The sequence below is a fragment of the Pezoporus wallicus genome, unplaced genomic scaffold (genome assembly GCF_028554395.1).
Source record: "Pezoporus wallicus isolate ANWC-B61680 ecotype Strahan unplaced genomic scaffold, APGP_CSIRO_Pwel_v1 contig_11133, whole genome shotgun sequence".
Lineage (NCBI taxonomy): Eukaryota > Metazoa > Chordata > Aves > Psittaciformes > Psittacidae > Pezoporus > Pezoporus wallicus.
In genome coordinates, this window is record NW_026636583.1 from 1,945,473 (window position 1) to 1,969,695 (window position 24,223).

General features: G+C 49.6%; 1 protein-coding gene and 1 long non-coding RNA gene across 9 annotated transcripts in view; both read right to left on the reverse strand.

Annotated features, from left to right (window-relative positions):
• The window catches only part of MYT1 (myelin transcription factor 1), a 59,305-nt gene extending 44,257 nt beyond the window's left edge, over positions 1 to 15,048 (reverse strand). For 4 of the 8 annotated variants that reach the window (XM_057400911.1, XM_057400910.1, XM_057400909.1 and 1 more), the window contains exon 1: positions 14,918 to 15,048. In XM_057400911.1, coding sequence (XP_057256894.1) covers positions 14,918 to 14,942 — 25 coding nt within the window. In that variant the 5' untranslated portion in view covers positions 14,943 to 15,048. Of the gene's footprint in view, positions 1 to 9,960; positions 10,113 to 10,206; positions 10,426 to 10,541; positions 10,797 to 14,917 lie in introns of those variants that run through there. The other 4 variants (XM_057400912.1, XM_057400913.1, XM_057400914.1 and 1 more) reach the window with 4 other exon arrangements.
• Positions 15,049 to 21,753: 6,705 nt separating this feature from the next.
• On the reverse strand, positions 21,754 to 23,926 carry LOC130594783 (uncharacterized). Its single transcript, XR_008971167.1, has 2 exons — positions 23,050 to 23,926; positions 21,754 to 21,933 (listed from the first exon to the last, which is right to left on the reverse strand). It is a non-coding gene; the product is annotated as an uncharacterized LOC130594783 (long non-coding RNA).
• Between the last annotated feature and the right edge of the window lie 297 nt (positions 23,927 to 24,223).

A 24,223-nucleotide genomic window follows, 5' to 3' on the forward strand; every position in this document is an offset into this window, starting at 1 on the left:
TCCTGGTACCTTCTCTATTCAATAGGAGCCAAATGCAAACCGCGTCCCTTAATCTCCGCAAAGGCAGCTCACTGCTGAGAAAATAATATAGATGTAACTTCCAGCATCACACACTTTCTTTTCCATTTATATGCAAATGCCGACCTTTCACCCGAGCTGTCTCAAAGAAGTATTTCCTTAAAAAGGCAAATAGCACGTTGCAGGCAGTTACTCTGGCTGAGGCTTTCTTTTATTATTATTATTTCTTTTAACCTTACCAGCACCGTAAAACACAACTGCTAAACTGCACCCCAGTCATAATTACTTTTCATACCAAATCGAAACCCTCCATGGCGCTCGTGTGTGGAAACACCAGCAGGAGAAATCAGGGCAGATGAGTTTTCAGAGATGGTTTTAGATAACCATGCCTTTGGCCAGTGGGAAGGAAGCAGCTCCTTGCTGCCAAAGGGAATGACCTGGTGGTGGCTCTGGGTGAGGTTACAAGAGCATTGTAAAACCCTTCCCATGCTCCTGCTGAAACACAGAAGCCCTCAGGAAGGGAAACCAACCCGTGAGAGTCCCAGAGGTTTTGGGGTGAGCACAAGAAGCGTGACCACTGGCATTGCCAGTGCTGGACATGGATACCCTTCCCCACCCGAGGTGCTCGGAGAAGACCTTTAGGGTCGTGTGTGTATGTGCACAGTGTTTCTGTGCTGTACAAAGGGACTCTGGGGCAGCATTAAGATGCTGGGGCCTGAAGATGAGCGATGAGGAGGGTGGTTGAAGAATGGGCAACGATAAGATGATGCAGACAGTTGGAACTAGATGATCTTAAGGCCCTTTCCAACCCTAAATATTCTATGATTCGGGGAATTTCAGCTCCCATACCCCCCTAGATCACTGCATCTCACAGCCATTGAGAGAAAGGTAAACCTCCAGCTGGCCAGCACAAGTGAATTTGAATCTGCTCTGGGACCTCACCCTAAACCCACAAAGGCTGCAAACCCCACACTGCTTCTGCCTGAAGGCCAAGCTGGGCACACAGGGGTGTTTGAGCAACACAAACCCTTCTTCCCTATAGACCAGGGTCCAGCAGCGCTTACTCAAGCAGATGGTTTTCTGGATAGGGATTTCTACCACGTGTGAAGCCAGGTCAAACAGAGGAGGGAGAAGCTGCCAGGAAAAGCCATGGAAGAGGCTGGCAGCAACTGTGACGCAAAGTTAGATGACTAAATGGGCTACTTCCCAGCTGCCAGCTTGTCTTTACGATACCAAGCCTTTCCTCTCCGCTGCCGTATAAGAAGTGAAAAGTTGACACGTAAGCGTGTGTCACACGGAGTCAGAGAGACAGAAGCAATAAGGCATAAAAGGAGGTGAGATCATCGTGCAGCAGCAACTCCCCTGGGGTAAAAGGCAGCACCAGACAGTGCCTGCTGGCTCTCAGCCCCCCACCAGCCTCCCCTTACATAGCATGGGCTCAGCAAGCTCAAACTGAAGCCCATTGCCATGCCAAGGCTCCCGGAGCAGGGGTACACATAGGGTACCACGCTGCCCACCATGAAGTGGGGCAGTTTAGCTGACCCTTCAGATGGCTTTGTTCAAAAGGAGCCTCTACCCTGCCAGCAGTAAGGTCACAGTCGTCCCCCCAACCCTGGGGTTATCACCACTGAATGGGGTGGCTGCTGTGCACTACCTGCTTGAAAAGGAGAATCATCAAATATGTGAAGTTTATAGCACTGCTTTTAGTGCTCCTGCAGACCCCGTGTGACTGAAATTAAAGAGCCAAGTGATATCTTCCTGTCCTTCCAACAGCAGCCTGCGCTGGCTTATGACTATGAAATGGGGACAACAAGGAGGAGGGATGAGGCAGAAGCTGTGTGCCCATGAGTAGTACTCTTGGAGCAGAGCAGCCTTCATCCCCACTTCCAGACACATTGGGTTTGTCCCAGTACCAAGCCAGGAAAGCCAAGTTCCCCCCACAGTGATGCGCTCACTCCCTGGAGCCCACAGCCAAGGATTAGCTCCTCTCCCATAAGCTGGAAGTTTCTACTCCAAATCCTTCTTTTCCCAATCCTCCCATTTCCAGGGGTGTCCTGGCTCTCCTCACAATGCTCCCTGCACAGCAGGGAGGCAGCCAACCTGCCAGAGCCACTTTGCTTGCTCCACAGTGACCTGCCACCCCAGCAATGGGAGGGAGCCCAAAGTTACTAAGGGGATACAGGAGAAGAGCTGACAACTCCGTGCTCCTCAGACACTGCAGGCAAAGTTAACTGTATAGACTGTCATGTATTTTTAAAGCAACCACATTGCTCCCAGGCACTATTTTTACTTGTTGTTTTAAGTACAAATAAAACGGAGCAGCTCTCTCCAGAAGGCCATTAATCCTCCTCTGCCTCTTCCATTCTTGGAGAGAGCGTTTCTCTGGGCAAAAGCAGCAAGTTGCTTGCTGACTAATTACATCAAAATATTGAGGGCAACAAACAAACCTTTAACTCCACTTGCCAGAAGCTTGCTAGATGCAAAGCTTCACAGTTATGGAGGAGAGATGTATGCAACAGAAGGAGAAGCCGGGGCTGCAGGCGCGCTCATGGCCACATCAGCTTTCAGAGGCATGGAGTTTCTTTCCCCTCTGCAAAGCCATTCGAGTTGGGCTAACTTCGCCCAAGATAACTTCAGCCAGAATATCACCCACCCAAGGCCTTGGATTTCTCACAAAGAAAGATGTTTTGCCTTTACCAGGGAAAGGAATTGATTTGTCTTCTCGTTCGTGCATAGACACTTGGGTTTTGGGGATTGGATGGGGCTTTGAGCAACTTGGTCTAGTGAAAGGTGTCCCTGCCCATGCCAGGGGGGTTGGAACTGGAGCTTTAAGGCCCCTTCCAACCCAAACCATCTTATGATGCCTAGAAACACATGCTACAGGAAGCCTCTTGCTTAGGCATCAAGCCCCGTTTCCAAGAGGGTTTTCAAAGCACTTTACTGAAATTAGGCAGCTTCTCTCAAAGCCCGTCCAACACCTTCGCTTGTCCCAGCAGCCTCCCCTTTAGACATGACCCTTCCCTGCCCCAAAACGTCCACCAGACATTCAGCCAACTTCATTTCCATCCCATCACCGGTACAGCCAGAATGGGAAGAGCCAGTGCCAGAAGAGGAAAGCCCAATTCTGCATTTAAATGCTAAACCTGATGTTCTTCCAAGAAGGTTTGGATGTCCAAGAGCTAAAACAGGCGACTCAAAGTCAAGCTTCGGCCCCAAGCCCATGGCTGCCTGACAGACATCCCTTTCCACCCCTCAGAGCTGCCTCTTCCAAGCTGGAGAGCACCAGGAGCAGGGAGCAACTCCGACTCTGAAACATAGGTTGAGGCAAGGCAGCTGTTGGGGTGGTTTCTCTGCACAAGGTGGGTGTTTTGACACACAGGTAATTGGGTACTCATCACAGACCTTAACAAGCTGCTCCTGGGGAGCCCGGCGACAAGCGCAGGGCAGGGTTATTCACCATCAAACTGTGGGCTTCAAGGGATTGTTGAAGAGAAAAGAAATGCAAAGCGCTCAGTGTCACCTGCCCGCTCTGCCAGCAGTACCGTGGGGTTTAAACACCGTGTGCATGAAAGCTCCCCCAGAGCCTCCTCTTGTACCTTATAAGAACATTCACCAGGGGATCCTCCTAACGCGGGGTTTGAACCCATTGCTGTGGAATGCACCCGACTGCTTGGCTCACAGAGAGCCTTCAGGTAAGCGCGCCCACGAGCTGCTGCTCAGACACGATTACGGTCCTCAGCACCAAACGGGTCTGATCCACAAGGAGCAAAAGGCTTCCCTAAACCAGGCACGGCCCCGGCTTGCAGGTGCCATCCTAGGGAGAGCCACGCACTTGCCAAATGGTTTCAAATGGAAGAACGAAGAAACCCGAGTCTCTACAGCAGCTTATATTTAACTAGAGGAAAGGCAGCTTACGCAGCAGTTTCAGAAACATATTGTCTTACAGCGTATTGGATATTTGTATCTTAACAGCTCAACATCGATTTCTTTTATGTAAAGAAAGGGGAGGGGGGGGGGGGGGGAGAGAACTGCGTGCCCTAAGTTGTGTTAGCTCCAAAGAGACGCCTGTGCCGCTTGGACTAATGTTTAGAGTAATCAAAGGCACGAACTCATGTATTATGTATGGGAAACGAGAGTTTTCAGTCTTCTGCAAAAAGGAATCTCCAGCGTTTGGTATTTTGTTAGCAGGCTGGCACCATATGGCTCTCCCCTGCTGATATTCTTTCACACCAGAACTTTATGTTCAGATGCTTTAGTTAATATTTTACCCAGCAAGCATAAACAAGATGCAAAGATTGCAGTCGACAGCAACCTTCTCTTCCACCATATACCCACGTTACAGGGGAAGGCTTCTTTCAGCAAGTACTTTACCGACCACATGCCTGGCTTTTTTCTCTTCCTTAGGGATCCAAGCTGAGCCATTTACTTTAACTGCCTTAGCATCAAACAAAACACAAGCTGCACACCCAGGAAGGACGTTTTCTCTCCCTTCCTACTCTGTTTTCCGGCTGATCCAAGGCAGCACTGAACGCATGCAGGTGCCACACACATAGAAGTTGTATTTATGTACAATTTAAGGCTGCGTCTCCGCCGGGGTTTCATTTAAGACTAGATTTTCTGCCAGGAATCTCCACTATCAATGCACCAAAGCTCACAGCCACAGCAAAGCCTAAAGCACCAACGGCCTAAAGTGACCAAGTCCAGCAACACAGGGCATCCCCCTTGAGGGGCATCACCAAGACTTGCGTTTTCCCCCTACCCTGCCCATAGTGAGATACAGAATCACTTTGACAAACTGCAGCTTAGAGATTTAGCTCCAAATATTAACATTTACGTTTCCTGCACCCACCCCCTCATCCCATATTCTTATTATTCTTTAATATTCTTAAAACAAATAGGAGGCAACAGATGTCTTCCAGCCTGCACCCTTCTTAATGAGAATATTGTAAGAATGGAAATCAGGTCACAAATGTTTAATACTTTGTTTCAAAAGTCTTCAGCTTCTTTAAAGAGTTCCACTAATCCCGACATGACAGATGTACAAGGCAGTTTTGCTTGGGGCAGATTAAAATGCTCGCTCTGATTTGCTCTTTCATTTGGGCTGATTAAAATAACATTGCAATTATTTATTTTATTTCTTTTTTTTTTTTTCCCCTCCATGCTCCGACTTCAAAATAAGAGGGAAAGAATAAAAAGTGACCAGGAAAGACCAGAATGATCACAATAAAAGCGCATTTATTGGCGTTAAGATAAAAACCAGCAAGACAAAAGGAACCGAGGGACAGCCAGCTTATAGCCAGGTTAGCGTTAAAGCTGTGTTAAAGATAAAAGGGGGTCCTTTCCAAACGATGGTTTTTTTCCATTTGAAAGTGTTTATTAATCTATTCTCTCTGAAGCAAAAAGTTCAAGGAAAGACAAAGATCAAAAGTATTTTAATTCAGGTGAAAATTCTATTTTTTATCTTTTGCGGGGCTTTTAAACCAAAACAAAATGAAAAGCAGAGCATTGCAGAGCATCGCAGTTTATTCTGCTCCAAGACTGACACTTGCTGGGGAGGACAAGGGAATCCCAACCACCCTATCGTCAACCAAGCTGTGCCTGGAAACTCACTGTTCCCCTTTCCTGACATCCCTTCGCACCCTTCCCTGGACAAGCTTTCGCAGCTCACTTCATTTCCTCACTGCTATAAAACACATGGGACATTTGAGTCGCATATGAACCTCGACAGACCAGGATGCTCTGATTGTATCAGGGAGGTGGGATGGAGCCCCAGCCACACTCACACCCCTTATTCTCTCCCTGCTCTTATGTGTAACCCAGCCAGAGCCACGTGTGCCTTCACCCTCTTGGGTCTGCCTGAAAACAGCCACAGCTCCCAGTGCTGAGTCTCTCTGGGCACTGCTGGACCAGTTTCACACAGGCTCTGCCTCACCAAAGACTCACACAGCACAGAGGCATCACTTTAAAAAGCAGGCAGTGATGTTCAAAATACAGGCGCTCCAATGGTAAAGTCCTGCTCTAAGGGACCAACTTTTCACACTGAGATCCCAGGCTGTTAGTCTGGACCTTCCTGGCCCAGAAACTTGCTCTGCCTCCCCATCCCCACCTGCAAAACCACAGCAAGGCCTCCCAGAACTGTTGTGGGGATGAACAACCTCAACAACAGAAAAACACTAGTTTTGTGCTGTATTTTTAGTTCTTTTAGCTCTTTTTTTTCCTTAAAACTCCAGCTTCTGCCTCCTATAAAAGAGTCCACAGAAAATCCACAAAACATGTTGAGGAGCTCCTCTATTCAGGTGTTTTTCTCATATTTACAGTCTTTAGACATAAGTATTCAATACATGTTCATGCCCGAGATGTCCTCATCTCAGGACCCACCTCCAGCGCTTCCCATAGCACTAAAACACACACACAGGATGCTGCAGCAAAGCAGCTCTGAGAAGCCATGAGAAGCCACCCTACACTGCTGCTGCCCTGCAGGGGAAACACATGGAACCTGAACCCGGAGGAGTCTGCTCTTCACCTTCCATGTCCCAGCCCCATCCCAAAGAGCCAATCCAACTCAGCCCTGCTGAACCTCCAGGAATTCCCTTCAATGGATTAACCTGCCAAGAGGGGAAACTTCCTTCTTCCAGACAGACACAAACTCCTTTTCTCCTTGGCGAACAGATTTGCAGGGAGATGGGGTGACAGAATTCCCTCCCATCTCTGAAGGAAGCAGAAGGGACGTTCCAGCCCTGCTTTTTGCCACTACTCCTGGCTCCCAGATCCCGGAGCAGAAATCTCATTCCACCTCAGGAGCAAGGTATTTTATGGCATCTCTCCCACCCCAGAAACTCCACGGCATATCCATATCATCCCTATTCTCCATTCACACCATGATCTTCTCTCTAAGGACTAGGTGCAGGATCAAGTTTCTGCTTTGCAAACAGAAGCAGCCTCAGAAGCAATAGAGAATATTTGCAGAGGAAAGGAATATTTTAAGGCGAGGAAGATGGAAAAGATGGACAGGAGAAAAGATGCGGAAAGAGTGAGTTTTCCTGACAGCAACTTCTCCCTGTCCAAGCTGGAAAAACACCTGGGAACTGAGAGCATGGGTGGGAATTAATCCCAGCCTGATAACCCTACAGTGGCTGTGTGAAAGGGGTTATGTCCTAAAAAGACAAATAAACCTGGAATGCGGGACCACCTGAGCCTCCCTGCTGCTGTCAGCATCCTCCTCTGCACAGCCAGGGAGTAACCGGCGTAAGTAAACAGCTCAAAGAAGGGATTTATTGGGGGAAGAATAACAACACTCCATGGCTTCTCAGCTCTGGAAGTTTACAGCGTGGATTCTCCACCCTCAGCTCCCATGTATAGGGGGAACGGCTGTAAAGTGACGACAGGAGATGTTCTTTGTCATGAAGGAAAGAGCTCTAGCAACTAAGCTACACAAGTCACAAGTGCAAAAAGAAGTCCTTCCATTTACAGCCCAACACACGCACACAAAGCAAAGGGGAGATGGGGCCTTGCCCCCTCTTTGCCATTAAACTCTCCCACCTGACCTCCTAGCAGTACAGCAATGCTTCCCCAGCTGCCCCCCTTCACATGGCTCATTTCATCTCTTCTGGGAAGCCCGGCCCAGCCGTGGCAACTCCCCCACACACACTCCAACCTTTACTGTAAACCTGCTGCTTCCCCCTCCTCGCCCTGCTCTTGGGGGGCACAGGGTCCCCCAGGCTTTCAAGTGAGGCAGACACCGGCACCCCTTGCAAACCAAGCATCCCCAGGTTGCTCCATCCCTCACTAGATAGGGACCATTTTGCATTGCACTGATTCTGGGGGGCTCAGGAGTATAAACCCACTTGCCCACCCCCCTACCCCCAAGCACTGATGCAGAATCAACGTGGGATTTTGGGGAAGGGAGAAGTTTGTATTCCCAGTCTCCAAAGCTGTTCAATTCAGCCCAGTTCAGGATGCGCTGCTCCCCCACAGCCCAAGAGCAGCAGCGTGCCCCATGGAGAAGCCAAGTTTGGAAGCATCACCCCAAAGCCCACATGTCCGGGAGGGGAACGGGGTGGGGGGGACACGGGACTTTATCACTGTCTGCTAAGATGGCAGCTGCTCTGACGCTGAACTACGTCTTGCAAAGTCAGCCCTGCCCTCAGCATCCGACTGCCGGGAACCACGGGGGGAGAGAAGGAAGGGGGAGGTTTGGATTCTTGCTCACTCCCAGCCCAAAGCAGAGGGGTCACCCCTGTCCCAGAGCCACCAACGCCATCCTTGGCATTGACCTGAAGCACTGTCCCACTGCGGGACACCCCTCAAGTCGTGCCAAGCCCCAGAGACCCCCCCTCCTCGCAGGGGTTGAGAGCTGTATTCCTGGCTTTCCTACAGCTCGAGATGCTCCCGCTCCCCCCAAGCACTGCTGTTGGGGTGGGAAATCACAGCCCCTTACTCAGGGATGTGCAGGGGACAAGCAGAAGCTGCCTGCTCGGATGGGACCCCCGGGGAGTTGCCACCCACAGCCAGGGTTGGTCCCCTTGTGCTGCAGACCCGGACCTGCTGCTCTGGGATACACAGACCCTAAATCCACCGGGAGACAAGAGGCAGCTCCCGCCTGCTCTCAGGGAAGGGATAAACCCAACTTTGTGGAGTTTTCCTACTCTTCTCGCCTTTGTGCGGTGGGGACCCCACAGAGCCCCCTGCAGCACTCACAGGAAGGGAATACAATGAGCAAAAGTGAGTTTTCCTCTGTCTGCCCATTTGGGAGGAGAAAGCAGGAAGGGAAGGGGAGAAGGGGACAAGTTGTGCCCGGGCCGCAGCAGCGGGCGATGGTTTGCGCTTTGCACAACACGCGCCTGCTCCAATCTGCGCCGCTCGGGAACAATAAACAGGATCATACAAAGAAGTGGAAAGGCGGCATCTTTGCTTCTGGTTTCTATGACAGCATCAGAGACAAACCAACTATAAACTCTAATTCCTGGGTTTCTCTCTCTCTCCCCCCCCCCCAACCCCCTTTTGTCTGCCATTAATTAAAGTGGCCATATGGAAAAGGCTGATAATAACAGCAGATGAGGCAACGAGAGAGAGGGAAAGGGAAAGAAAGAAGAAATAAATAACTCAAAGTAGCGGCAGGGCGATGGTGAGGATTTAACTGAGGGTTTGCACTTGTTTTCAGTGGCTGCTCAAGGCAAAGGGACTCAACAGCACTGGGGGGAGCCGGGATGGCAGGGGGCAGAGGGCAGCCTGCCCCTTCCCCTGCCCTACAGCTGCTCCAGGTGGGACTGGCGTGCTGCAAGCCCCTGCTCCAAAGGGACTGAACCCCTCAACCCACCCCTTTGTATGGGTTGAGCCCCCTAGGGTACTGATACCCCCCCCCCCCCCCCAGGGAGGGTCTGTCCTACCCACCGGCAAACTGCACCCCAAACTCAGCCAAACTCAGCAGGGTCAATCACAGCGCAAACACCTCCTCAGGACCCCAGTTCCCTCCATGCTCCCCCCAAAAATCACCCACAGAACAGCAGCAGCAACAACAAAAACTTTGCTCAAATTGATAATGAGATTAGCCAAGCAAAGCCTCTTCCCAGCTAAAAATAAGAACCCACAGATTTCAGTCGTGGTCAATGTATAGAGAGAAATCCACCAACATGGCACACGGCCCTTGGTCCTCGCTGCTATAAATAGAGAACTCTGAAGTGGTACTGGGGAAAAGGGGAAAAAGAAAGATAAATAAAAGGAGGAATAAAGAGGAGTCTGCCAGGGACAGGAGCAAACCCCAAGCAGGAGACCCAACGGGCACCACCAGCGCCCCGCACATGCATCCAGAGCTCCCCAAAGCCCGAGGAGTGGGAAACAGCAGCCTGGGGTTGGAGTTTCCGTAGTAAAGGGGTTGGGAGAAGGGGAAGGGGTGGGGGGGAGAGAGGGACACGCGGAGCCCCGGCCCCACACCGCCATCAGCACCTCCGAGAGCTCCGCCGGAGCGTCTTCTGCTAACCCCGCGCACGCTTCCCTCCGGCCGAGCATCCACCGAGCTCGCGGTCCACACACCCGGCAAGCATCCTCTTCCAGGGGGATTCACAAAGTTTCCCGGCTGAAGGCAATGTTGTGCTTTTTTTTTTTCCTCTCCTTTCCTTTTTCTCCTTCCCCCCCCCCCCAACAACACCACCCCCCCCCCTTTAACAAATCTCCTTTCTCATCTTATTCAACCTCTTTCCAGTCAGAAGCGGATCCTGTCCACTCGCGTCTCGCAGCGAGCGAGCAAAGATGGACCTGGGAGCGTGATGATCATGGTATAAAAGGAAAATCCCCCTCGGTTCTCCGGTGCAGTTTTCCAAACAACAAGCCAGGCTCCGTGCTCTAAAGGAGAAATGCCTGCGTCTGTTTACATCGACTGCGCGCTCCAAAAGCCTTTCCCCTCGGTCTCCATCCAAGGGAGGGGAGGGAAGGGGGGGGGGGGGAAGAAGAGGGGTGGGAAAAAAAAGGGAAAGAAAAAAGCCAGCGTTATCTGCCTTTGTCAGCGAAAGAACATAATATTGACTTACCTTTCCCCACAGCTATTGTCTGCCCCTTTACAAAATGACATCACGGAAACCAATCATGAAATTTACATGGGGGAGGTTGTGGGGGGAGAGTTCTTGGAGGGCAGCCCACTTCCCTACACCAGTAACACGCGTGTAAGACGGGTTGTTGGTGTCAATTAAATATCTGATACTCCTTAGTGTGTGAACTCTTAAGCCTGCTAAAGGCAATGTCTCATTTACTTAATGACCGCTCTCATTAATGGAAATGGCACAGAGGGGGCTTGCTGCGCCTTCCCTTTGTAAATACACTACCCATGAACCCTTGGGGTTGCAATATATCTGTTTACTCTCCGAGGTGAAATAAATTTACAGTATAGCATCAAAGAGAGAGGCAGAGAGAGATGGAGCCGCGGACTGGAGCGCGCCGAGAGTTGGGGCTCTCCCGGCCCCTTTTGCCTCCTGCTCCCCCTCCCCGAGCCCCAGCAGAAGGTGAAGGATTTTACCCGAGCTGATTCATAATTAATATGCACAAGGCTCGGGGCTCCTTTGATAGCAGGCACACAAAAGGACGGCGACAAGCACCGTGGCGTGTGTGTCCCCCCCTCCGCGCATCCCAGCGCGTGGTACGGCCCAATAATTCCTAATAGCAGCAAGCAGCGAGTGACAGATGCCCTGGGTTAGCATAGCTCCAGCGAAAGTACTTTACAATATTTATTGGTGGTTAGGAAGATGACCTATCACCATAAAGAACAGACTGGGAAATTTATCGCCTCTACGAACCTGGAAGTATTGCCTATTAGCTGATATACATATTCAAAAGCAAGTGGTTAAAAGGTATATAAATAGGGTTTTTTCCTCCTCCCCTTAAAATTAAATAAGAAATGTCAGACTATATCCCCAGCAGACATCACCTCACCCCACGAAAGATGGATTGAGGATCAGGTGGTTACGTTTTGGACTTTGTGATGGGAAGGAGAATAACACAGGGAGAAGTCCTAAAAGAAAACTGTGACTAAAATAGTTTGGGGATTGGTTCTGAGCAAGTGAAGTGTGTGTTCTCCCATTACATCACTTTCCAGGAGCTACTATTATGCTTTTGTTCAGTGGAGAGCTGGCCACCCAGGAGGAGAAAGCCCTCACCAAGCTGGAGGGATGCTCTGGGGACAGACCCCGGCCCCATGCAGCAGGAAGGGCATTAGCACATCCCCTCTGCCTGCCTGTCCCCTGCCAGACAGGAGCATTAGCACTTGGATTACAACTTTTTGGAAGCAGCAGGGAACACACAGGCAGCCCCATTGGATATGGGGGGGGCAGGGGGTGATCACCTTTCTACCCAGTGCTTTTCCCTGCACCCTCACACCATCCCCAGCATCACTGGGATGATTAAGACTTTACCGTCATCTTAATAAAGGCTTCCAAAAAGGTGCAGGAGCGCACAAATGGATAGAAACCCCAGGAGCCTTTAGAGAGCTCAGAGAGCAGAGGCAGAGCCTGGCATAGAGTTGAATCCTGCCGGGGATGGGCTCTCCTGCAGGGAACTCCAGCTCCAGAGCTGCAGGAGAGCTCCAACCACCCCTTTCCAGGTCACCCCTGCCCAGGCCACGTGAAGCACAGTCGGGAGGGGGAAAAAAACCTCTCAAGCTGCCTGAGCTTTCAGGCCATGTGTTAGGAGCTTTCTGCCTGGCAGTGTGGGCCGTTGGAAGAGCTGCGTGTAGCCCATCTCACCCACAGACCATTCTGGGGTGCACAACAGGGGGGAGCGAGTCAATTCCCCATCTCAGGTGTTTTATTGAGGAGAAGGTGACAGAAGTACTAGTTTTAAACTGTTGAGGCAGCATTGGAGACTCTTAGGATGCCTTTTTTCCATGCCTTGTGAGCCTGATGTGCTCCTAGACCATTAACATAAAGGAAGCATTCAGCAGAGAGTACTCCTGAAAAGCCGCTTTCTATCTCCTTTGGACACACCACGAAAGACAGGGATATTTTACATCCTAAACCTTTGGCATTCAGAAATTCTATTAAACTCTTATCTGCAGGCAGCAGGCCTGGTGCTACACCGCATCTCCATTGTTCTGCACCCACGATAGAATCAAAGGGAGGGCTGGGTGGACTCAGCTCCTCTCTGCTCACAATGCTGCCTGGTCCCCTCCACCACTACTTCATTTCGAGACACAATGCTAAAACTTGAGAAACAAAAGCACAATAGACAGGATAGAAGGCAGGAGAGAAGCATGTTTACTTGCGTGCTTCCACACATATTTATGTGCACACACACACTGCATGCGTGTGAATATGCACATCTCCTGGGGACATTCCATCTGGACACAGGAGGAAAATTTTTCACAATCAGCCATTGGAATAACATCCAGGGAAGTGGTGGATTCCACTTTTAAGACTCAGCTTGATGGGGTGCTGGGACATCTAGTCTAGGTCATGCTTCGCCAAGAAAGGCTGGATCAGATGATCCACGAGGTTCCTTCCAACCTAGGATTCTATGGCTCTATACCTGTGCCTCTCCAGCTGTTAGTACATATTAATTTTTATCACTGTCATTGCATTTATTACCATGCAACTCACCAAGGATCCCTAAGGCAGCTGACGGCATTGATACCATTCACCTAAGCTCTGGGTTGCAAGAGAGTGTTTGGTGTTTCTTTGTCCCCAAACTCAGACTTCCCCTTCCCCTCAAACCCTTCCAAAACACTGCAAACACCCAGCACCGGACCCACCGTTTCCAATCACCTCCAACTTCATCGGCCGGCAGAAATTCCCATCTCACAGCCCCCAGATCCCTCCTCAATGCCCGAATGTCTCCGGGCACACATACACCATCCCCACGCTGGAGGAGCCCGAAGGGGAAGCAAGGCCAAGTGTGGGATGCGGGTCAGCACCACGGCCGCGGACAGCTCCCACCACCCCACCGCTCATCCCCCTCTTGCAACCTTTTTGGGGGGGGATTTGGGGGTTTTTTGACCTCTCCAGAGTCACTTTACAGCAGTTTCCAGGGAGGAAATAATTACTGTGTGGTCCCAGGTCGGGAAGAGCTGCCGCTTCCCTATGGGAGCCGCACAGCAGAGAGGTATTTAATACATATTCATGTTTTCGCGTTGTTTGAGGCAGGAGCAAGAGGGTCGCTGCCTGCCTGTCCCCTGCAGAAGCGAATGCCAGAAGGGTTTGTAAAAGTAGATTAACTTCGCACACACATCCCCGTGCAATTTATTAACAAACATAATAATAATCCTGCTCTGCTCCTGTTTTCAGATTAAGCGTTTCAAGTTTGAGATTATTCAAAATAAAGCTGCTTTTGCTTGTGTAAATACAGGCATAAACCCACCACATTGCATTTCGCTGGCTTCTTTGAGGCCGTTTCAAAGCAAATTAGATCTCAAACTTTATGCATTTGTAATTGGCACCAACTTCTCCGGTTACCAGCTGGGGGTGAAAGATTTCTCTTCCTTTTTCCCCCCCCCTTCCTTGTTTCTTTCTGAAAGCTTCTATGCAGATGGGCTGACTGCCTTAATGCCTCAGACTACAATTAGTGCTGTTGTATGCCGAATAGAAATGGCCAGCATTAATATTGTATATGGAACAGCTGAAGGGTTGCGAAGAAACCTGCCCACTACAGGCCCCTGGCAGATGGAACAACATGCACAGGCACAAAAAAAAACTTCTAATAACCCTTTGCTCGTTCTCCAGAGCGCCCCTTCCCCCCGATCTGGGCGGCTCCTTCCCGAAGAGGCAACGCCTTTGTCTCACCCAAACCTTGAGCTCTTTTTCTCCCCGAAGAACAATTGGAGCAATCACCGTCTTTTTGCTCGCATTATCCCTAAACTTACTCCTTTGTTCCCGGGTTAATTCAGGCACCAAAACACATTCAGCTGAGCAGGCAGCAAACAACTTGGTACTTAATGGCATCCTCCTCACCCTTTCATTATCCAGCAATATGCAAGTGGGGCATAAAAATAAACTAACACGCAAAAGCAAACCGAACACCACCACCCCCAGAAGTGTGACCAGAAGCGGCAGAAAACAGGATTTGCTCCCTCCTCCCCACACAGTCCTTTGTAGTTAGGTGAAACCCACAGCAGCGGAGACAAAGCCCCGCCGGTGCCCCGGAGCGGCAGCATCCACCCCCCCACACCCCCCCAGCCCTTCACAGCTGAGCCCGGTACCGGCAAACACGCTCCGAAACCTCTTTCCACCGGGGATAAAACACCATAAAACAAGGGGGAACGGAGGACTTTTTGCGTCCGCACCCCCCCCCCCTTTTTGGGTGGCTTGAGCAGAATTAAGCTGCTGGAGTGATTTAGAGGGGAAACAGGGGAGGGAACCGCTCAGGAGCACACATCCACACTCTCACCCCCCCCTCCCCACTCTGCCGGCGAACGGCTACGAACCGAGGAAGGTCCCGCAGAGCTTCATCCTTGCCGGGAGGCGGCGGGAGCCGTGGCCCGGGGGTCCGGGCGGGAGCGGGGCCGCTGCCGCCGTGGGGTTACTCCATCCGCCCTGGGAAAAGTTGCGTCCGGAGCAAAAACTTATGTGCAGCGGCGGCCAATGGGACCTCGCCGCAAAATCACTGCGGCGCACTCGGCGGCCAATCCGCGGGGGCCCCGCACAATGGCCCTGGGGGGTGTGGGTGGGTGTGTGGGTGTGTGTTTGACCCCCTCCCCTCCCCGCTATCCCCCCTGGATGGGCAGGGAAATGGGGAAGCGCACCCATCCTCAGCAGTGTGAGGGGCTCACTACTGCCTTTCATTGGGAGAGAGGTGAAGTGATAACATGCACATCCCGGAGGGGGTAGGACCCCCTATCCAGGCAAAGCAGCCCCAGGGAGCCTGATCTACATCCACTATGTCAGTGAGACCCCAAAAAGCATTCTATGTGCTTGTGGAGTGAGAATCCTCCCCAGCTGACCCTAGGCTGAGCTACCGTGTGGCTCTGAGCAGCCAGCAGTCAGGACACTGGACCTCTCACATGCAAATGTCTTCTTAGAAACACAAAAGTCCAATTCTAGCCACACATTTGAGGCTTTGGTTGAGTCCAGGGTGCATGGGGAAAGGAAAAGGGGGAATTGGTTCTGGGAGAGATCTGAAATGGAAGAAGATGTCCCTCTGCCTCAAAGGACAGATGGCAACATTGGACTGAATTGATCCCAGCTGGACAAAACTGGCTACAGGCCAGTGAAGAACACTCTCACTGGCCTTCCAGATGGAAAAGCAGGGAAATAGTTACCAGGAAATAATAATAATAATAATAATAATAATAATAATAATAATAATAATAATAATAATAATATAACCAAGATTGTGATTAACATGTATGATAGCAGTGAACTTTGTTACCTCATTGACAAAGCGCCCTCCCAGGTTGTGTGACCCACCGTGCTCTGCTCATTGCCCTGGATAAAACCAAGCCCAGCTCTTTCTGTGGTCAGCCTTGGCCTGCAGAGAGAGGAAAGTTCCCGTTCTGAAAGTAATGGAGAGGAGGGATTGCCTGGCAAAAAGCTGGATCATCAGTGTCAATCTCAGCATTGTGACCCGGGTGGGCAAATAAGTGCATTTGCAGGGAGAAAGCCCACCCAAGCCTCAGCTCGGGTAATTTGGGAAAGGGGGGGAAGCCTGTGCTTGGAGGGACAGGTGGCACCAGTAATAAGGAGCCCAGAACAAAGCTGATATTAACTAAGGAGAGTTGAATGCAATTTATCTCAGCAGGACAAGCCTGTGTATTTGGGGGGTTTTATTATCTTATAAACATAAGGGGGGATGCAGTTGGAATAAAGGTCAGCAAAGAATGTAGAGCAAGAGGCTAATTCACTCTTTGGTGCAAGATCCAGAGCTCTTTGTTGAATACATCCAATTCCTTAACCCAGATTTCTTTGAAGGCAGAGAGATGGAAGAGGGATTGGGGAGGAACAGCTTGGCTGGGGCAATATCAAAGTGCACCTTCTCTTCTGCACATCCATCAAGGTCTTCTGCTGGTGTCAGCAATGTCAAAGGAAATAATTGTCGTGGTTTAAACCCAGTCAGGTAACTCGTTCACTCACTCCCCCCCTTCTTTTTACGATCATCATTGGATTTAATTGAAAGTCAGGAATTGGAGTCAAATTAAAAGTGTAACTGTGGAATATGTGGGCTTCTGCTCTTAGCAGGACATGGATAAGCCATGCTTACTTCAGCCAGATCACTCATCCAGGTGGGATACGGCTCAGGAAAGGAGCTGGAGCCAGCCCCCTGTACAGCTACATCTGCCTGAAGAAGTCTCTGTACCAAAGGGGGTACACCAAAGCCTGTTTGGGGACTGCCACCTCTTCCATCTTTGAATTAACAACTCTGTCTTTGCAGAATATCCTGTGCTTTATTGTCCCTTCAATCCCCACTTTGGAAGATGAGAGGTGACATTGCAGAGAGCTCCGCACTTGGAAAATGCCTTTCAGAATGGTGTTCTGGCAATTTGAAACTTTCACTCTCTTATCTTCAGCCTCTTGGGGCTTCAATGGGAGACAGCAAAGTGCCTCTTCCTCCTCCCCTCTTTCTTTTCCTCTCCTGTTCTCCTGCAGCTGCAGCAGCCGGGATTCAGCAAGGTCACTCAACTCCATCGCTTCCTGCATGCAGGAGATCTCAAATTAAGGGGTGTTGGGAGCAGCCTGTTGAGATGAAACAGCCTTCGCTCAGCTCCCGCAAGCAAGGAAATAAAACTCATTCACAGCAGCTCCAGCCTGGCCCACCTTCCCTGTGCATTAACGGGAGAAAAAGTGAAGCTGTGGAGGAGCAAAAAGCAGAGCGAAATTAGTCCATCCTTGAGCTGAAAGCACATTCGTTAAGCAAAGGGAGCCCCCAGATGTCATTATCAGGCTGCAGCTGCCTTGTCCCCTCCTTGGTGTTTTCACCAGCATCTCATCCTGGTTCTTCTTTCCCCTCATATTCATGCACTGCCTCCTCACCCCCTTCACTGGTGAGGCAGAGCTGGTCCTGGCCCCCTCCATCCCCTGGTCTTGGTGCACAGTGCAAAGACATGGGAGCTTATTCCTCTGGCATTGCCAGCAGTGTGATGCTTTTCTCACCAGCCTTAGTCCTGTGCAGGCTGGGGGGGGGAGGGAGTTTGATGTTCCATGTGTGTAGTTTTGTATCTGAAAATAATAAAATAAAATATAAAATAATGAAAACTAAACTAAAAAAAAGTAAAAAAAATAATGAAAACTAAACTAAAAATTAAAATAAATCAAATAAAATTATAAAAAGTAAAGTAAAATAAAATAAAGTAAAATAAAGTAATAAAAACCAAAATCAAAAATAAATAAAACTATAAAAAGTAAAATAAAAAATAAAGTAAAATAAAATAAAATAAAGTAAAATAAAGTGATAAGAACTAAAATAAAAAATAAATAAAATAAAATCACCAAGACATTTGTCTTCAAACACCATCTTCCCAACAGCCTGTGCTATACTTCCCCCCCCCAATAACAGCCCTGCCTTTTTCACAAAGGGGATAGTTCCAGTCATCTGATGACTGGAATCTGCCTCCAGTCTCTTCCCTGCAGCACCTCTCTCATGGCTGCACCAGGGGAAGCCAGCGAAGCAGTATGCAGATATTGTCAAGCTCAACTTGATAGGTACTGTCAAAACTGCCGGAGTGTGGTGACAATAAACATTTTCGCTGGCTAACAATTTGCTGCGAAGGGGGCTGACCCTGAAATCGAGTTCTGCGGTAATGAACGCTCCGGCTCCAAATATTTGCATTTTTGCTGACGAGGTTCACTCTCCAGGAGATTCCCTCCACCCGTGAGCAATCTGCCTCCAACGAGACGGAGGATGGATGCGGGTTCCTGAGCCGCTTCGTTGGCTGCTGTGCAGGAGGGATGTGCACATGCCCAAAATCAGCCCGACCGCGGGAGCCGCTCAGCTCCAGGGTGTTGCTCTCCTTCATTGAAAAAGCCTTTTCCCGTTCGGTTCTGTACGGCAGCGCGATGCTGTCAATGCAAAACTAAACGCGACGATCAACCTCCCATAGCAGATGGGGAAACTGAGGCACGGGGTGACTCAGGACCATGCTTGGGCTGGTTTTGCTGAGCCAGACACGGAGCGGCCAAGAAAGGGAGAGTCAGTGCTGACTGCCCATCACTCAGCGCTGCGCCCCAGCCACAAGGTGGGAGGAGGGTGAAGCCCTCCAGCACTCTCAGCAGCTCGGTTTGGGTGCTGCAGCTCATTGCAGCCCATGGAAAGCTGGGGCTGCCCGCCCTCGGGAGCTGCTGCACGGAATCGTCTTCCACCCTCTTCAGAATGGCAAGCGGTTTGACCAAGGTTACAGAGACCAGCAGAGTGAAGAGCTAAGCATCACCTTCCTTAGCCCAGGGTCCCAAAGCCCAGCTGGCCCCAGTGTATCAGAGATGCTCAGAGTTCCCTTGCTGCACAGGCAGAGATGCAGCGCTTACATGTTTGAGGATTGAGTTTCTCAGGACAACTATATTTGTAAGGATGATCCCAAAATTAGTGGCCATTAATGATGGGCAAATGACTGTGCCTAATTCTCCAGGGTCAAAGTTTCCAGCCTGGATAGGCTGAGGATTTACTTGCACAATTCACCTCTGTGGAATGTGGCCTCCAAAGCTTACCCAAAGTCGAGCACCTCTCAAGTTCTGCACCAGCACAGGGAGAAGCTGCAGGGCTTGGTCCCACAATATCCAAGATGCTGCACATGGGAATGTCCTTTGGGTCAGTGCACACCTGCACGGCTTAGGTCTCACCCATCCCACTTGTCTAAGTGTTAGGCATGGGGCAGAGCAGCAGCCAGGACAGGATGCTGCTTTCTAGCTTATCACTCCAGCATCCCATTGCCACAATTAATCTTTAATGCCACGAGGCAGGTTCTCACAAGGAAATGGGAGAGCTGGATTTCATTTCTGTTCCTGGCACTGGTTTTTTAGGGTGCCCACGGGGAAATGTCTTCATCCGTTTTCCCTCTGACATTTGGCTTCTGTATTTTGAGTAAGAGGTGCTCAGAGTTCACCATGCCTCTCACTACGTCCATCAGCAGTGTTTGCCACGCTGGAGTGGTCATTTCTTGAGAGCCCTAAATTCCTAGACAAATACACAGTAAATTGTAATAAAACTTCACACTCCTGCAGGAACGGGGTGGGGGGGGGGAAGACAGAAAGAATCCTTATAGTTTGCAAAAAGGACATAAAGGGAAGAAAAGCACAGCTTATTTCATTTTTATCTCCCTTTCCCTTCCCTACTGTAATGAAATGCAATTTTCACCAGCAGATTGTTGTCATTTTGCTGAAGAAAAAAATCAACAGTTTTGGCCAGAGAGGATAATTTGGGTTTTTTTTACCCTATTCCTGACAAGGAGCTCTTGTGTTCCTGGTAGCGCTGTGCCTTGGAAGGCACCAAGGCTCCAACCTCCATGCGCTCCAGTGTGGCTGTCCCGCACGATGCCTCCTTGCTGGGCTCACCATGGTACTCAATACAGTGAGAGAACTGGATGGGTGCTACTGCGCCCAGTTGTGCTGCATCCTTGGAATCTTCTCCCTGTGGTCACTCTGTATGTCTCTATTGGGACTTCCCAATGCTTCTTGTTGCAAGGGAGTTTCTCAGCACTGACAAACGTGGTTATCATCCTCTCAGCCCTCACAGGATTCTCCATCTCCAGGCGGACAGCCTCAGGTTCCTCCTATGTTTCTTTTCCACCATAAACTGTGAGCCAAACCACCCTGGTTAAAGGCTACAAGCTGAATTCTCCAATTCACCATTGATTTCTCCTTTTCCTTCTTCTTCCCCTCATTCCCTCGTCTCTGGCACAGGACAATTACCACGGCTCCCAGACACACACCACAAGCCCCTTGCCAGCTGAGCCATTTCACCCTGTCCTTGTTGCAAGCCGTGCTGGGAAGCCCATAAAGCACAAGGGAGGGATAATTACTAGTCCCAGCACTGCGATGATAATTAATACCCTGCTAAAAGGAGCGCTTGTCAGGTCAGGGAGCAGGAGGAGGGATGGGAAAACAAACAGGCAAAGATAAATCCCGAGCAAAGGTTTGCTGTGAGGAAGGGGCTGGGGACAAGGGGCAGGAAGGAGGAGCGGTGAGGTGCAGGTATCCAGGGCCATGGGAATGGGGTCTGTGCTCTTGGAAAGCTAGTGTTTCACACCCGTGGGTGCGATGTTGGGGAGCTTTACTCTGCATTGTATCACAGAACCCAGTCCCATCCTCCTTCAGCACTAAGGGACAGGAAAACCCTGCAGCCAGCAACACACCAAGCCAATCTGGACCATATTTGCCCCACTGGGGAGCTGAGAGGAGTTGGGTGAAGTCCCCAGTGTCCTCTCAACCAACAATGGAAAAGCTCTTCGCATGGTGGGTCCTGGATTGGCCAGCGTTTGCCAGCCAGGCTTCTGCGTGCATCTTGCTGCCTGTGTGTGTCACAAGGACTGGAGGTGAGTTTTGCTCTCCTAATGTTCACTTCTAACATAAAACTCTTCCCTGGGAGACCATCACTATTCCATTTTCTGTCTAAAAGCTATGTGTGGTATTTAGCAAACAGCTTTGATCTCCAGCCCAAACCAACTCCATCCCTGAGTGAGCATCCCACAGACCTCACACCAGAAAAGCGGGATATCCAAACAAGTCAGAGCATCTACTCATCCCCCTTTGTGCACACAGAGAGCTCCTCGTACCCTGAGTTATAGTTTTCCCCTCTTCAAAGCTTTCTCAATTTAATACTGATTTCACCATTTGGGGGACATCAGAGTCCACCTTTTAACTGAGGTTGGAGAAGGAAAGGTGGAAGAAATATAAAGAATTCCATGGTAGCAATGGGGAGCTTGAAACCTAAACATCATAAATCAAAACTCAATAAATCTGAGTGAGGTGAAGCATAAGAAAAGGGAGGGTGTCAGAGAAATGTGGGCTTGGGGTTTTCCTTCTGTTCAGCCCTGGGGTTTATTCTTCTCTCCCTCGGTCTCATCACCTGAATGATCAGCAAACCGCCTCCATAGATGCTGTGTATCAGCCTGTTCGCAATGGAGTTAAACCAAAAAAGGCAACCCATGGTAAAGGGTGAGAGAAGCAGAGGAGTGCTGGCAAGGGAGAACAATATGTTTTCAGACAAGCTTTAAAAAGGAATGTTATGTTAATACGAGTTTGGCGTCACACTGTCATAACACCATCAAAATGACATGCTGCCACCACTAATACAACTGTTTAGGGAATAGGCAACACGAACAAAAAAGCAATTCAGTTAGAAACAAACTGGGATGAGTCTATACTGTAAGAAAACAGAAATACGCTGCAATCCAAGGGAGGACCAGACAAATGCTCTGCAGTTGCCGCTGACAGTGATGCAAATGGGAAGCAGAAGCTCTGAACAGAACTTGCTCCTTGTTTTCCATGACCTCTTAGCCTTCGCTGGGATAATCTGCTCCTAGGAGAGAAACAGTTTAAGGACAGCTGTTCTGGCATTAATTAAAAAGCCCTACAGTCCTTCCCTAATAGACCCACTTTCCTCCTAAGATCTTCTTCCTCCATTTGCTTTGGTACCTGTCCTTAATTAAGTCCAGTGAGAGGAATTCACTCCTTCAAATGTGTTAAAAACGGATGTTCTCAAGGCACCTGCGTCTGAGGAAACTGATTTTTTGAAGCCCATGTATTACATGAAGAGGGGACATTTTCAAGCTGAACGCTCCCTTTTGATGAGCACAAACGAGCTGCTCTATGTTAAAAACCATTCCTCTTGCTTTTCGAGCTCATTTGGCAAGAGCTCAGCTGGTAGGGTGCTAAATAGTCACTTGAAGGACTACAAGCCTAGAGCGCATTGAGGATGAGTCCTTCAGAAGGGAGATGCAGCATCACTTCACCTGAGGATGCCCCTCTCCAGGGATAGCTATGGAAACACGCAGCCCGGCAGCGCTGACAGAGGCTTGTTGACCAACAAGATCCTGGCACAAGCCCTGTGGCTCAGCCATGGCAACAGGGCCGGTGGCGCGGCGGCAGCTGCTGCTGTGCGCAGGGAAGAGCTTTTCAAAATACCACGGCTCAAACCCATGACAGAACACAAAAATAGCAAATAGGAGAGAAAACAAGGCTGCGTGTGAAATAGAAGCCAGGAAGGATGTTAGGTACAATTATAGCTATTGCCTGCCCCAAATCTTCCTGGACTCCTCACTCAATGCGTCGTCACTACGCACAATTCAAATGCTATTTTTTATTTGGTCAGAAAATGTCAAATTTCCTCCTTATTTTTTGTTTTTTTTGAATTCTTGATAATGTGATCAGAATTAAAGCTGAGTTGTATCAGACTAAGGCCAAAACATTGGGATTTGCTGGTCTCCCAGGCACAGGTTCCCAGCCCAAAGCTGCCCCCACACCATTATCCCTTTAGCCCCAGCCCCTGCAGAATCAGCCCATGGGGTGCAATAGGAGATGCTTATCGCCTCACTCCTCATATAAATCTGATAGATTTATACTCCCAGGTATAAATCTGATAGAATATGTCTTAGAGCCTTTCTGAGGGGCACCTTTAATGATAATTCCATACCTCTTGTCAGAGCCTGCAGAGAAGGTGCTCAGTCAAGGAGGGGTGATGCAGGGGGACAAAGCGTAAGCTTCTCCAAAGCCACCCCATCTCCAGCTGAGCCTCAAGTGAGCTAAATTCATTCCCGGTGTCAGTCCAGTGAAGCACACAATTACGCAGGCAAGATTTTGGGCTGTGCTGTCTAGTTCCGTTAGGCCACCCCACCAGGAGCTGCAGAGATTGCGGCCAGGAATTTGCTTATGGAAGAATGAAAAATTGCCCCCTTCAATCTCTTGCTTCCCACCTGCTGGGTTTTAGCTCTTAAAAACCTGACAAACAAGGCAGGAAGGTTTGCTCCGAGAGCTTTGACCCGTGGGTCGGTTTCCTCAGCTTGCTAACAGCTGAGCATTTCAGAAGAGCAGGTCTTTGCCATGCGGGATGAATTACCCGTGGTACAGCGGATCCGCACAGCGGTAGGCTGGGTTCTGCTGGAGCTGGGCATTTGCCATGCTTTCCTAGAAAAGCTCTCTGCTGCTCTCCTTGCAACATTAATTCTGAGCAACAGAGGGGGAATGAAATGTACGTTTGAAAGCAAGCCACGAGGCAGAGAGCAATATTTAGCTTTCCTCTCCCAGAGGTCTCACCTGTGTTGGCACTGGTTTAAAGATGTTAGAATGGGATTAAGGGGCTAAATCAGATGTTTTATTAGTTACAGGAGCCCATTTTCCTTGCTAAATAATTGAATGTGTGCGCTTAAGGCAAGAGTCGAGGCTGGCTGCTGAAAGGGGGCCCGTGGAACTCCAGGCTGAGATTTCACAGAGGATCAGATGGAGTGTGCAGCATCAGCCTGTCTGTGAAGACATCTGGGTCTTCTGTCATCTGGAGTGGATGCTGCATGTTCCTGGGACATTTCCGACAAGGATTTACATGAGGAGATGCAAAGGTCTGAAATATCTTTAAAGGAAATACGTTTTCTTCTAAATAAGAGAACAGGAGCTGAACTTCTGTCTTCAAAAAGGGGATTTGTTTGTCTTTTTGTATGCCAAATGTGTCTGTGATGAGAATTCAAAGGCCTGGTTAGCTTCAGGTCTTTATGTAGCATTATCCAGTCCAGGAGACAAAAAAGCTGAGAAACTTGCAGCAAAACCATTCTTATGAATATTTCAACTATTCTGCAGGTTTAATAAATTAAAATACT